The 15174-nt window shown below is 39.1% G+C and overlaps 1 protein-coding gene across 1 annotated transcript; it reads left to right on the top strand.

Annotated features, from left to right (window-relative positions):
* Window positions 1-276: 276 nt before the first annotated feature.
* Window positions 277-14322, top strand: LOC139703335 (zinc finger protein 120-like). The gene is made up of 5 exons (XM_071606657.1): window positions 277-462; window positions 11643-11769; window positions 11942-12002; window positions 13137-13557; window positions 13642-14322. Exons 1-5 carry the CDS (start codon window positions 277-279, stop codon window positions 14320-14322), a joined length of 1476 nt encoding a protein of 491 aa, XP_071462758.1.
* Window positions 14323-15174: the final 852 nt, after the last annotated feature.

Here is a 15174-nt window from a genome sequence, read left to right as displayed (position 1 = left end):
CATCACCCATGGTGGGAAAGCAGTCTCCCTCAGCCAGAGCTCAATCCCACAGGTTCCCAACTGTACCAGGTTCCAAGCAAAGGTTTCCCACCTGGTGTCGTTCTCAGTCTAGCTAAAAAGTCTCACCTGAAAAGGGCTGGGGCCAAGGATCTGCCACTCCATCCAGTTTTAGGTAGTGATTGGATAAACTCAGCTGTCAGTCACAATGCAGAGGCGTGCCTAAGGGCGGCCCATCAGACACGCTGGGGTGGAAGTGTCCAATCAGGTCCGACAACAATGGGAAAGGGCGGGCTCTGGAAATCTCGCGAGCTTTTCTTCCTGACCAACTCGGCTCCTCCCTTTCCGGGCCCCACGTGCTCTGCCAGAAAGGCCTGGGTGACTCTGAGCAGCCTGTGCCCCCTCCATCTCTGGTTCCCGGAGGTTCCTCGAGAGAACCCGGGGTCCCCCAGGAAGACAAAAATGGTGAGTTTGTGTCCAGGGCTGGAGCCACGGGGTCAGCACCTGCCTTGGGGCCCCGCAAACGGGGGAGCTGCAGAGCCTGGCCGAGTCTCCTCTGGAGGTTGCCCTGGGTCTCTGTCCCCTGGTCCTGGGGGTTGGGCTGGATGCAAGAACCTTGAAGTCACCTCCCTGGCGACTGACCCTAAGCCTCTGTCCACTGGTCCCGCGGGGTGAGCTGGGTGTTGGGTGCGCGAGGTTGGTGCAGAGGGTGCAGCCTAGTCCTCCATGGCGGATGGCCCTGGGCTTCTGCTCTCTGGGCCCTAGGGGTGGGCTGGTCCCTGAGGTCAGCTGCGGAGCCTGAGGCCCAGTTCCCACTGGCAGGTGGCCCTGGGCCCTGTCCCTTGGCTTCCATTTTTGAATGGGCGGCTCAGGTCCCCAGCTTCCCCTCCCCTCCCTGCTGGTGGCCCGCACCCACTCTTCCAAGCGTGTAGGAAGCAGGATCCCAAATCCACTTTCCTTCCCCCAGTTTAGTTCCCCTGAAAGCTGCTGTAGGTCTTTCAAACTGCAGTTGCCTCCTGCGTTCTAAAATGCCACCATCTTTTCCACTTCCCGTCATAAATATCTGCTCTTCCTCCTGTGTTTCAAATGAAATTTTCACTTTTCCTCTAGAGAAATATTGGAAAGAATATTTTGTTTTTCTATTGGGGATCAAAACTAGAGAAGCTTTATCAGTGAAATCCCAGCCACGCATATTTTTCCTCTTTTAAAATTTTGAGATCTTATTCCAGGTGTTTTGTACGCTGTCCTCCAACTTGTGATCCTCCTGCTCAGCCTCCTGAGACCCTGGGACTATAGGCCTGTTCCAGTATCCCTGGCAAGAATAACACTTTTGAAAGCATTTGTTTTCTGTCTCTGAATATCATACTTGAGGGTAAAGAACCATCACTTGGCACATCCCGTGTCTGGGTAAAATAACTGCTTTGAAGAAAATAAAGCAGTTGGTTAGTTGTACTAGGGATTCTGAATCTTGGGCTGCATCCCCAGCCCTTTTTGTTTGTTTTGTTGGTTTTTGCAGAAAATTATTTATTTATTTTACTTGGTTTTCGTTACTTATACATGACAGTAAAATGCATTTTGACACATCATACATAAATAGAGTGAAAGTTCTCATTTTCTGATTGTACATAATGTACATTCATACCGGTCATGTAGTCATATATGCACATAGGGTAATAATGTCTGATTTATTCTACTGTTCTTCATCTCCAGCCCTTTTAAATTTTAATATAAGACAGCATCTGGCTGTGTTACCCAGCCTATCCTAAAAGTTGTGATCCTCCAGCCTCAGCTTCTCAAGCTGTTAGCATTAAAAGCACTGACCACCATATCTGAAGAAAATAGTTTATATTTTTCAAATTTTTTTAATTTTATTTAATTATACATGATAGTAGGATGCATTTATATACTTTGGTGTATTATACATAGATGGAAAATAACTTCTCATTTTTCTGAGTGTACAACTTGCAGAATCATATTGTTCATGTAGTCACACATATACATACAATAATAATGTTTATTTCATTCTACTATCTTTCCCATCCCCACATCCCCTCTTCTCCCCTCCCATCACTTCCCTCTACCTAATCTAAGGTAACACTATTTTTCCGTAGTGCCCCCGCCCCGTGACTTTATTGTAAACTAGAATCCACATATTAGATAAAACATTTGTCCTTTGGTTTTATAGAATTGACTAATTTCACTTAACATGATACTGTCCAACTTCAACCATTTACTGGCAAAATGCATAATTTCAGTGTTTTTTAAAGTTCAGTAATATTCCATTAAATATATATATACCTCTTTTTCTTTATCCATTCATCTATTGAGGGAAACCTAGGTTGTTCCATAGTCTAGCTATTGTGAATTGAGCTGCTATAAACGTTGACATGACTGCATCGCTATCTATATGGTGATTTTAAGTCCTTTGGGTATAGACTGAGGAGAGGGATAGCTGGGTCAAATGGTGGTTCCATTCCCAGTTGTCTGAGGAATCTCCATACTGCTTTCCATAGTGGTTGCACCAATTTGCAGTCCCACCAGCAACGTATGAGTGCACCTTTTTCCCACATCCTCGCCAATATTTATTGTTGCCTGCATTCTTGATGATTGTCATTCTGACAGTACTGAGATGAAATCTTAGAGTAGTTTGATTTGCATTTCTCTAATTGCCTGGGATGTTGAACTTTATTTCATATATTTGTTGATCAGTTGTATTTCTTCTTCTGTGAAATATCTGTTCATTTCCTTTGCCCTTTACTGATTGGGTTATTGGTTTTTTGGTGTTAAGTTCTTTGAGTTCCTTATATATCCTAGAGATTAATTCTTTATCAGAGGTGCATGTGGTAAAGATTTTCTCTAATCATGTAGGCTTTCTTCTTACATTATTGTTTCCTTTGCTGAGAAGAAGCTTTTTAATTTGAATCCATTCCATTGATTGATTCTTGATTTTACTTCTTGTGCTTTAGGATTCTTGTTAAGGAACTCAGATCCTAGGCTAATGTGTGAAGATTTGGGTCGCAGGTCCCGCGGGGTGAGCTGTGAGTTGGGTGTGAAGATTTGGGCCTATTTTTCCTTCTGTTAGGCACAAAATCTCTGATTTAGGGCCTAAGTCTTTGATCCACTTTGAGTTGATTTTTGTGCAGGTTGAGAGATAGAGGTTTAATTTCATTTTGCTACATATGTATTTCCAGTTTTGCCAGCACCATTTGTTGAATAGGCTCTTTTTTTCCCACTGAATGTTTTTGGCACCTTAGATTAGTATGAGATAACTATATTTAAGTGGGTTTGTCTCTGTGTCCTCAATTCTGTACCTTGGTCTACAAATCTATTTTGATGCCGATATTTTGCAGCGTTTTTTTTTTTTTTTTTTTTTCCTAAAGCTCTGTAGTGTAGTTTAAGGTTTGGTATTGTCATGCCTCCTGCTTCACTTTTCTTGTTAAGGAGTTCTTTAGCTATTCTGAGTCTCTTATTTTTCCAAATAAATTTCATGTTTGCTCTTTCTATTTCTATGAAGAATTTCATTGGGATTTTAATAGGAATTGTATTAATTGCATTAATCTGTATACTTTTGGTAGTATGGCCATTCTGACAATATTAATTCTGCCTATCCAGGATCTTGGGAGATCTCTCCATCTTCTGAGGTGTTCTTCAATTTCTTTCTTTAGTATTCTATATTTTAAATCAGAGGTTTTTCACCTCTTTTGTTAGCTTGATTCCCTGGTATTTAGTTTTATTTTTGAGGCTATTGTGAGTGGAGTAGTTTTTCTAATTTGTCTTTAAGAAGATTAATTGCTGATATATAGGAATGCATTCGATTTATGGTTGTTGATTTTATATCCTGCTACTTTGCTGAATTCATTTATGAAATCTAGACATTTTCTGGTGGAATTTTTTGGACCTTCTAGATATATAATCCTGTCACTAGCAAATATGAATAGTTTGAGTTCTTGTTTACCTGTTTGTATTCCTTTCATTTCTTTTTTTCTAAGTGCTCTGACTAGAGTTTCAAGGATGATGTTGAATAGAAGTGGTGAAAAAGTACATCCTTATCTTGCTCCATTTACATCAGGAATGCTTTCATTTTTTTCCCATTTAGAATGATCCTGGCCTTGGATTTAGCAGATACAGTTTTACAATGTTGAGGTGTGTTCCTACTGTCCCTATTTTCTGTACTGTTTTGAACATGAAGTTGTGCTGTATTTTGTCAAATGCGTTTTCTGCATATATTGAGAGATCATATGATTCTTGTGTTTAATTCTGTTAATAGGATGAATTATGTTTCTTGATTTCTGTGTTTTGAAGCAACCTTACATCCCTGGGATGAATCCCATTATAATGACATTTAAAATAAATTATCCATTTCTCTAGATGAGAACAGTATTGAAAATCCATTTTCTTTCTTTTCTTTATACTGTGTGTGTATGTGTGTGTGTGTGTGTATGTCATCCACTTTCCTTTGTTCTTGCATTATTATGGAAAATATATCCATTATGTAATATTACTTCTTATGTATAATTTGTGAATATGCTATGGTATGGTGGTTTATCCACTTCTTTATTAAATTAGGTTTATTTCTTAGAGTAGTTGTAGGCTTATATAGTGTATTAGGGTTCTCTAGATGAACAGATGGAGAGGAAGTATAGTTTTAAAAAGTTGTTTTTTAGATTGTGTTAGATGACCAGAAGCTGGATAGTCCACAGTGGCCCTCTTCAGGCTTGAGAGCTATAGAAGTAGGAGAGGTGCAGTCCAAGATACTTAAGCTTCAGAACAAGAGGGTTTGATGGTGGTGCCCTAGTCTGTGATTCAGTGCTTTTGGACACTCCCTGGAAATATCCTGGCAGAATCTGCTTTAGAAGAGTGAAGAAGGGAAAGTCTGATATCTTCAGGTGATCACAGCAGCAGTGCAAAAGCCGTCTGAAAAGAATCCAGCTTGCTCTGATGCTGCTGCCTTGTTCTTCCAACTCTTATTCCATCCAAGCCAGTGTCCTAGTGGGTTGATGTTGCCCACATCTAGGGACGTTCTCCACTTTGGTATCCCACATGGCAATCTCTCCTAGTCACACCCTAATAGAAGCACTCAAATGTTTCATTATCATCAGCATCTCTGAATCCAATCAAGGTGACAATTCAAGTGAACCATTACACATAGTATCATACACCCCTTCTATCCAGCTTATAGTCTCCACTGTTTTCAACATCTGGCATTGGTGTAGGATGTCTGTTAGTTAATGATCCAGTTGAGTGTATTTGATGAAGAGTGTGAATGAAGCAACACATTATCATCAGTCCAAATCATACATTACCTTAGGTTTCCTCCTCTTTGTGATATCATTGTGTGTGTCATGTACTCTACATGACAAGGTCATACAGAAGAGATTCACGGCCCTGAGAATTTGTGATTCTTCTTTTTATCACTTCTTACTTTTCAAACTTTCTTCTGTACACATGCCCTAAGTCTCTGGCACCCATTGTCATGCTAGTTCCTCCATAAGGTTGCCTTTTTCAGAACTATGTTGACTTGGAGTCTTACTGCATTTGGCCATTTGAGACTGGCTTCTTTCACTTACCATCTGCATTGAAGGGTGCTGTATCTCTCCAGGTGGAGAGCTCGTTTTATGTGTGATATTCTTCGTGTAGTAATATTGTAGTTTTTCCATTCACTTCTTGAAAGGTGCCCCTGAGTTAATTGTAGAGTGCACACTGTTGATTTTGTAAGAACATGAGTGTCTTCCACAGTATCTGTTCTCCTTTCCATTCACATGAGCAGGGAAAGAGTTCTTGATGATTTATGTTTTCACTGTCTTTCTGTGCTGCCTGTGTGAGTGTCTCTTGAGATCTTCTGCCCAGTTTTAAGTTGGTTGCTTGCTTTCTTACTAAGTTGTTGTTCATGTATGTTGAACACCAGTCCATAGTTATTGTGTGTTCTGAAAACATTTTTCCAGTTTTTCTGCTTGTCTTCTTATTCTCTTAAGTTTATCTTTTGAAAAATGGAAACTTCAATTTGATAAAGTTCTGTTTACTAGTGTTTCACTCACGGATCATGTTTTTCATATTGCATATGAAGCTTTCATGCCAAGTCCATATTTGTGTGTAAGTACTTCTTCGTTATTTTTATGAAGTTCTAAATTTTGAATTTAGTTGGAGGATGGGTAGGCAATATTTTGGTGGTAGGTAGAGAATCCACAGCCTCCTAAGTGCCAGCCAGGTGCTTTGCTAAAGCTGCACCTCCAGCCCTGTGTCATATTTGTAAACCGAGTCTCCACTCGGAGCTGAGTTTGTGACATTTGTGAAGTAACTATGCTCCATTTCTTTTCATGCTAATGTACAGGTGCTTTGGCAACACTTTTCTAGAGAGTATATTTTGCAGTGATTTCTCCTTTGCTTATTTGTCAAATATCAGTAGAGTATATTTCTACTGTGCCAAATACCACTGTCTTGATGATTGTAGCCTTTTAGTAGTTTGAACCTCAGATAATGTCCATTGTATGGATTTAGTTTTCATTATTGTGGGTTTTTTTTTTTTTTTTTGTTATGGGCCTTTTATGACTGTAAATGAAACATAAAAGGTATTTTATTTTGATTTTATTGAATCCATAACTGACATTGATAATAATTGATGATTACACTGAAGCTTCTCCAATATGAACATGAAATATCTACACATGTTTGCCGGGTCTTTCCTTCTCTCCTTAAAAACTTGCACTTTTTGTCATACAGATTTTTTTTCAGTTTTATATATGAGTGTTGCTTTCTTTCTTCCTTTCTGTGTATGTGTGCTAAATAAGTGGTGTATGTTTGTGTTAATGTTTTGTTTTGTTTTCTGGTCCTGGGTGTTGGACTCAAGAGTGCTCTACCATTAACCTACATTTTTAGTACTATTTATTTATTTATTTATTTAGAGACAGTTTTGTAAAACAGCCCATGCTGGCCTCAAAGCTGGGATCCTCCTGGCTCTTGTCACTGCAGATAGTTCAACTAGTTCAGGGATCCCGGGCATTGCCTCTGTGCCCACCTTGCTGCTAACAATTTTCCTATTTGTTAACCTTGTGCTTTACAACCGTGATATCATCTTGTTGATGTTCATAATTCTTTGACTTATTTCACATAGAGATAAAGTTCATGTCTCTCTCTAAAGAAATTTGTAATTTTGTGAGCTTCAGTATATTTCTTCATTATTCTCGACTTTTTTCTTTAGTATTGATATAACCATGATATTTATTATTTAGCTTCCTATTGGGATGGATGATGTTAATTAGTTTTTAAATTTTTAATCAACCTTGCGTAGGTGTAATTCTCTCATGGAATTGTTGTATGATTCTTTTTATTTATTTTTGTATTTAGTTGAGTAATGTTTGTGGAGGTGTTTTGCTTTTATGACCATGAGAGTAATTCATAGCTCCCTTATTTTATCATGTTCATTTTGTTAATATTGTAACATGTGCCTCAGAAGAAACCGTTGTTTTCTCTGCTTCTTCATGCTAGAAAAGAAATGTAGATAATTGGTGGTGGTTCCTATGCGCCTTTTGGAAGCCTGTCTGATGTATCAGAGCCCTATGTTTTTTTGTTTTTGTTTTGTTTTTTTAAGCAGCAAAGAGGTGTTTATTGCAAGCTAGCTCGGTCCTCCATGTGCACACAGCAACTGGAGACGCTGAGAGTCCCTATGTTTTGTTTTGGATAGTAATCAGTTATTGAGTCAATTTCTTCAATAGGCATGGGCCCATCTGTATTGTGTATCTGTACTTCTGTGTAAGTTATAAGAGATTGTTTCTCTCAAAGTATTGGGCCAGTTCCTCTAAGTTATCTAATTTTTATCGAGCACATGTTCATGATATTTTTGAAGTTGCCCATGAATGCTAACAATGGCTCTTTTAATGCTAATGCATAGTTTCTCTGTCCTCTGTTGTCTTCTTACTTTAATGTCATAGTATTTCTTATGCCTTAGTTTTATTTACTTCCTTTGATGTGGTGGTAAGGATTGAACCCAGTGCTTCACTGGTGCTAGGCAAGCTCTTTACTGAGCCATAACCTCACCCCTGTGCTCTGTTTCCTTATCCTCCTTTCAGTTTATCAGTGATGCTGATCTTCATGAAGAACTTGGTTTTGCAGACTGCTGACTTCCTGATTGTGGTTTCATCAATACCTTTTATGTTATTTGCCTGTGTTAATTTACACTTACCTTGCTTTTCATTCTCTGGTTTTCTGAAGTGGAAGGTTTAATGATTGCTTTTTTTCTCTTTTATTCTGAAATGTGTTTTGGATCCCTTGGATAATGTTTTGGATGCTGTAGATACCACTGACACAAGATCGGTGCAGTTTCCCATGTTGGACTTTTACGTTTCATTTTTTTCTAAACAAGGTCCAGTTTTCCCTTGCATCACCTCTTTCCCCTGAGTCTGTTTAGAGTCCTGTGTTGCATCTCCCATTTCCTGGAGGCTTTCCAGCTGCTTCTGATCTCATTTCTGCTTAGCTCCCATGTTCTTTGAGCATACTTAGGATTTCACTGGTGTTGCACACTTGTTGAGGTGAGGCTTGTGGCTCAGAATGTGGCCTATTCTGGGGAGTGTTGCTGTGATCCTGAGAAGGCTGTGTGTTTTGCTGTTGGTGAATGGCCAGTGAAGCCCTCCCGTCTGCTTCTTTGCTGTGTGGTGTCAGACTCTACAGACTTGTGGTGTTGTCTCAGGTGTAACTGCAGAGTCTTCCTCGTTCTGGACAGTTTTGTATGTTTCTGCTTTGTTTCAGGTCCATGCACATTAAAAATTCCAGACAGTTATTTGCAAAGTTTAGCCTATGGCTGACACAGTGATACATATATGTAATCCCAGCAACTGAGGAGTGTTAGACAAGAGGATCCCAAGTTCAAAGCCATCCTCAACATCTTAGGTGCTGAGCTACTTAGAATTTTTCTTCTCAAATTAGAAATAATATTTTAAAATTGCCCATTTGTTAAGTACCCCTGGTTTCAATCATTGGTATAAAATATAAACAAACAAATACATAAATATAAAATTTAACCCCGGAATTCTGGAGTCTGGTCTCTCTCTGAAGCTTCTTTTCAATCAGATTTTAGTTGATGGTTGAGAGAGTAAACAATGATTTGCTCTGATTTTCTAATGCAGGCTGTTTGTTTACTTAATTTCTTTTAAGGAATTTCTGCTTCTTTTTCAAAATGATCACTTCTGAAATAGAAGAGGGAGAGTTTGTTTTAGACATTAACATAGTTCCTTAATGATTTTAGTATCGATTGTCCATACTTACATCAGATCTGCTGTGTGCACTCTGGAGACAGTGACCACGCTCTCACATTGGGATGTCAGGCCTCTGTCCTGTACCAGAGAGGGTCAGTCTGAAGGGCTAGAGAAGGTCACACTTTGCTTGCCGCTCTCCATTCTTCCTTGTGACTGCCTCATGGAGCTGTTGGGATCCTTTCAGGGTTTTGGCCATGGTGATGTCTTGTTCTGATGGTTCTGCTTGTGTTTCCACTTTTCTCTGGAGGTATGTGTGGAGCAGCTCCTCTCCCTGGAATAACTACAATCTTGGGTGTAAATGACTTTCTTTCTTTGAAGATCATTGGCTATACTTGTGTTAGGTTATTTTGGGGTTCTATTACCTTCTAGCTGATGACAGAATCAAAATGTTTCCGGCTTTCTGTTCTGTTCTGTTTCATTGCAGTGCTGTGATAGTTCCAGCCCCCTGTTGCATCATTTGGGTATGCATGCTGATCTTTGTATTTACTGCCTATCATTTTTATAAAATTGTTTATCTTATTGTTTTTTAAAGAATCTAACTTTTCACTGGTGCAGGGTGCCTGCCTGTAATCCCAGCAGCTCGGGAGGCTCAACGAGGAGAATCATTAATTTAGATGCTAACCTCAGCCACCTACTAGGCCCTGAACAAGTTAGTGAGTACTGTCTTAAAAGGAAAAGTGTGCTGAGCATGTATCTCAGTGGTTAAGTGCCATGGGTTCGATCTCTGCTTATTTTTTTTTTCTTTTAATTTGCCCCCACCTAAATAAATAAATAAATAAATAAATAAATAGTTTAAACCTTTTGTAAGCATCTGAAAAGTGTTTTACTCTTTCACATTTGAATGTATAATAAATGGGCTTTTTTTTCTACAGAATAGTGGTATGTCATGCCCTTTGCAACTAGATTCCAGTTTGCCTGGACCATCATTGTGATCTGTATCCAAACCCCTGGTGTCTGTGATCTTTTCATGCTGAGAAGGCCAGCACATTGAAAGCTTCCTCTGGGTCTCTTGCTCACCTCTGCTGATACTATGCTGCTCAGGAGGTCACCTGTTTTAAGTCCTTGAGTACGGTTGTGTATCAGTGGCAGGGGCACATTCTGGTAGATAATCTTTTTGGCTTTTCTGTCATTGTGCAGACAGAATTCACAGCATTCTCACAAATGTACATGGAGTGACCTGTCGAACACCCAAACTGTGTTAGATAGGTGATGATTCTGAGTTGCAACCCTGCTGTTTTAGCACAATCTGGAAATGCTTTCACCTTAGGTTTGTTTGCACCAGCATCATTACAGGCACGAGAAAACTCTTTCACAACAGACATCCATTGTACATGTGGTCCCTCCTTGCTCAAAGAGTTTTGTTCAGAACGTGGCCATGAGGTACATGAAAGTTCCCATGGTAGTGAACTGACTGCTGTTCATAAGAGTTTTTCAACTGTTGGACATTCATTGTTGCTGTGAGATTTAGAATCGTAGTTCCTGTTGTTTATTAAGAAGACCGTTTTGAGTCTCCTGAAACTTTGTAAGGTTGTTGTTCGGACAAGGTGACATCTTTGTTCCATTGAGGTATTTATAAGACACCTGTGATCTTTCCATGACACCATTCTGCTTTGAAAGTGACCACAAGAAATTATCAAATTTCTGTGTTCATTAATTATTGTACTTGTTTACTAGTTGACTAAAGTCTTTATCTGGAGTACAGCACCTTCAAACTTCTTGTTGCTCTCTTGCTGTAACCACATAGATGAGCTCAATCCCCAGTTCACAAATTCTGACAACCTGTTTGAAAGTTTGTCTTTATATTGTCTATGAGAGAAGTTTCTTTGTGACCCATGCCTAGAAGTTGTGAGTAAAAAAAGGGCTGATTCTAGGAATTTCTTTTTAGATAGAACAATGGACTTCCAGAAAGTTTCAAGAGATGAGTAAATACCATGTTGTCTATGTTAACTGTGTAGGCACAGTGTAACACTGTGGTTGGAAAATTTGCTCTCAAATGCTGTTATCCATGATTGTAGCAATTTCCTAGTAAGTTGCCTTTCTTTTCTAAGAGTAAGTACTATTAGGAGTGCTAATATGAGTTCTGTACTGCACAGAACATTTTTAGGATGTGTAATAGAGGTGCAACCAACCCAGAAGTGAGGAGTGACTCAGGAGCCCACCGTACTTACTGCGAACTTACCAAAGGAAGGGTATAAAACACTTTGCTTTTTGCCTTCCAAGTGGCCCAGTTCAAGTGTTGGAATGTCTGAGAAGAATTGAGTGCCACAAAGATTTGATGAACCAAGTTGTAGAATTAATCAGAAGGTCAGAGAATCATCTGAATAGCATGCATGTTAAGTGTAGATTCATCAAGTTGTCAGTCTATCCTGGACTACACTACACATTTGTGGCATTTTTAAGATCTCAGTGACCTTTGAGGATGTGGCTGTGAACTTCACCCTGGAAGAGTGGGATTTGCTGGATCTATCTCAGAAGAACCTTTACATAGACGTGATGCTGGAAGTCTTCAGAAACCTGGCATTTATAGGTAATATTGATGATTCTTTAATTAATCAACTAGAGAACTCATGAAGATTTTGGTCATTTATGCAGACTTTGAAAAGGCAATCAGTTGGTGAATTATTTAGCATAAAGAGCACGTAAAGGCATTACTAGCTCCTCAAAATTTATAAAAAGATTTTTCTGGTTTGTCATTTTAGGAAACAGATGGAATGACAAGAACATTGAAGATGAGGCCGAAAATTCTGGAAGCAATCTTAGGTAATTATAGTCACAAGAGAAATCCTGGAGGGAATCTGAGAATATCATATAAATTTTAAAACAAACCAACCAAAGAAATATGCACAGGTTGAAATGTACTTATTTTCTTAAATTTTTTACCAAAAATATTTACATAACTGTAAAAGATATTCAGTCTTTTCAAAGTTGCTGACATGCAAAAAGTGGTATGAAATTGTGTATGTGAATAACACTATCTGGATATTAGCCATAAGGAAGCTATGTTGAGAAAGATTCCTTTCTTTCAATTTCTTTAGATTTAGGCACTTTGTACAAGTCAGAAAACCTAGCCTTTCCCTGATGTTAGTAGTAATGATAGCTTATTCTAGCCTTTCCCTGATGTTAGTAGTAATGTCAGCCTAAAACCTATAAATAAATAGAAAATCATGCATGAATTAAGCACTGATAATGTGAGTATTGTTCTTCAAAGAAGTTATATCTTGAAATTCAAAGGCAAAGAAGCTAGTTTGGGGAAACTTTCAATGAGATGCCAATTTTTAACTGGGCATAGAAATAGTGTAATAGAGTAAGTCCAAGTGACTGCATCATGTGTGCAAAAGACTTCATGTGCCCTTCCTTCCTTTATAGGCAGACCAGTTCTCACTCTGGAATCAAATTCTACAAGCACGAGGACTGTGAAGAGAAGCCATGTGGATTTAAACAGTACAGGCAATCTCTGGTTTCTCTTGAAAGTGTTCAGAGACAAATGTTAATACAATCTGCAGATGAACCTCATGAAAGTACACTGTGTGGGAAAGTCACCAGTTGTCCCCGTGACATTCAAAGGCATGAAAAAACTCATGGATGGCAACCCCATGAAGGTCAAAAATGTTGTGAAGCCTTTTCTTCTCTCCCGGGTGTTCCAAGACACATGAGAACACACAGTGGAGGCCAATCTTTTCAGTGTGAGGTATGTGGGAAGGCCTTTCCTTTCCCATCTTTTTTGAGGAGACATGAAGAGACTCATTCTAGAAAGAAATTCTATGAATATAAACAAGGTGATCAATGCTTCATTACACTCAGAAGTCTTCCAACTCACACGATAAGGCAGAGTGGGAATACACGTTTTAAATGCAAGCTATGTGGGAAACAATTTGCTCATCCCTGTTTATTCAGAATACACCAGAGAACACATACTGGAGAGAAACCCTATGAAGGTAAACGATGTGGAAAAGCCTTTGCTAGATCCCATCAGCTTCATAAACAAGGAAAACCTCACACTGGAAAGAGGCCCTATGCATGTAAGCAGTGTGGCAAATCCTTCACTCAGTCCTCCTATCTTCTAAACCATAGAAGAACACATAATGGAGATAACCCCTATGAATGTAAGCAGTGTGGAAAAGCCTTTGCTAGATCCGGTGATCTTTACAGACACTGCAGAATTCACACTGGAGAGAAGCCCTTTGAATGTAATCAGTGTGGCAAAGCCTTCACTCAGTCCTCTCATCTTCTAAACCATAAAAGAACGCATACTGGAGAGAAGCCCTATGAATGCAAACAATGTGGAAAAGCCTTTGCTAGATCCTGTCAATTTCAAGTACATGTAAGAACTCATACAAGAGAGAATCTCCATGAATGTAAGCAGTGTGGCAAAGCCTTCACTCAGTTCTCTGACCTTCAGAAACATAGAAGAACGCATACTGGAGAGAAGCCTTTTGAATGTAAGCAGTGTGGAAAAGCCTTCGCTACATCCAGTGATCTTTACAGACACGGAAGAACTCACACTGAAGAGAAGCCCTATGCATGTAATCAGTGTGGCAAAGCCTTCACTCAGTCCTCTCGTCTTCTAAACCACAAAAGAACGCATACTGGAGAGAAGACCTATGAATGCAAACAATGTGGAAAAGCCTTTGCTAGATCCTGTAAATTTCACGTACATGTAAAAACTCATACAAGAGAGAAGCTCCATGAATGTAAGCAGTGTGGCAAAGCCTTCACTCGGTCCTCTTACCTTCAAAATCATTTAAGAACACATACTGGAGAGAGGCCCTATGAATGTGAGCAGTGTGGAAAAGCCTTCACTCAGTCCTCTCACCTTCAAACACATAAAAGAACTCATACTGGAGAGAGGCCCTATGAATGTGAACAATGTGGCAAAGCCTTCACTCGGTCCTCTTACCTTCAAAATCATTTAAGAACACATAGTGGAGAGAAGCCCTATGAATGTCAACAATGTGGTAAAGCCTTTGCTACATCCTCTAACCTTCACCAACATGAAAAATTGCATACTGTAGAGAAGCCCTATGAATATCAAAAATGTGAAAAGGCCTTTGCTACATCACCTCATCTTTACACCCATTGAAGAACACATACTGTAGAGAGATTTTGCTCATGAAAACAATTGGCAAAGTCTACTGTTACTACTGTTTCCCTCATAAATATGTAGAAAATTTACTGGAGAAAAATCCTTTGAATGTGAAATGTGGATAAATCAGTATTTCTTGCCACCTTCAAAGACAAGAAAAGGCTCCCACTGCCAAGTATGTATGTATATATATATAGTAATGGAGCTTTAGCCTGGTGGAACTCTAACACTGAGCAACATTTGTATTTCTTTTTTTTTAAATTTTGAGGTAGTTATTTGTTGTGTTCCTTAGAGTCTTGTGAAGGTGCTGAAAGTGGCCTCAAACTTGTGATCCTTCAGCCTTAGCCTCCCGAATGTCTGAGATTAAAGGCAGATATCACCACATCTGACTGAATAACCCTTTAAATATAAAAAATATATGACAAATCAGTCCATTTTCTCTGTTGCCTTCAAAGCCATTTCCCTCACACTGGAAAACAAGCCCTCTGAATTTGGGAGATTTGCTACAACCCATCAAAATATATTTCTGACTAATTTTTCTTCTCACATATGAAACTACTCATGTAGAGAAGCTCTGTGAATATAAGAAATGTGGGAAGTGTTCTTATCTTTTCAGTTTCCTCTGTGGACCGGGAAGATTCTTTTGGAAAGACTCAGGCCAAAATGAATACATTCTATGCATGTAAGAAATAAAAAGGGCTCAAGTGTTCTAATTTGTTTAGTTTTATGAATGCATTCATACTGTAAACAATCCTGTGGATAAGCAATGTGGGGCTGTGTTCAACTTTCCCAGTTTCTGTAATACAAAATGATTCATATCAAGGACAAAAGTTCTGCTCTTTAAAACAG

Source organism: Marmota flaviventris, chromosome X (genome assembly GCF_047511675.1).
Source record: "Marmota flaviventris isolate mMarFla1 chromosome X, mMarFla1.hap1, whole genome shotgun sequence".
Classification (NCBI taxonomy): domain Eukaryota; kingdom Metazoa; phylum Chordata; class Mammalia; order Rodentia; family Sciuridae; genus Marmota; species Marmota flaviventris.
The sequence above is the reverse complement of the archived record's forward strand: the minus strand, read 5'-3'. Positions and strand labels throughout refer to the sequence as shown.

What these genes read in the sequence shown, in the direction of transcription:
- LOC139703335 (XM_071606657.1), top strand. Translation starts at nt 277, where the DNA reads ATGGGAAAGGGCGGGCTCTGGAAATCTCGCGAGCTTTTCTTCCTGACC. An exon ending in CAGAAACCTGGCATTTATAG is followed by an intron (nt 11,770 to 11,941) that starts GTAATATTGATG and finishes TTGTCATTTTAG; the next exon opens with GAAACAGATGGAATGACAAG. An exon ending in AATTCTGGAAGCAATCTTAG is followed by an intron (nt 12,003 to 13,136) that starts GTAATTATAGTC and finishes CTGTTTATTCAG; the next exon opens with AATACACCAGAGAACACATA.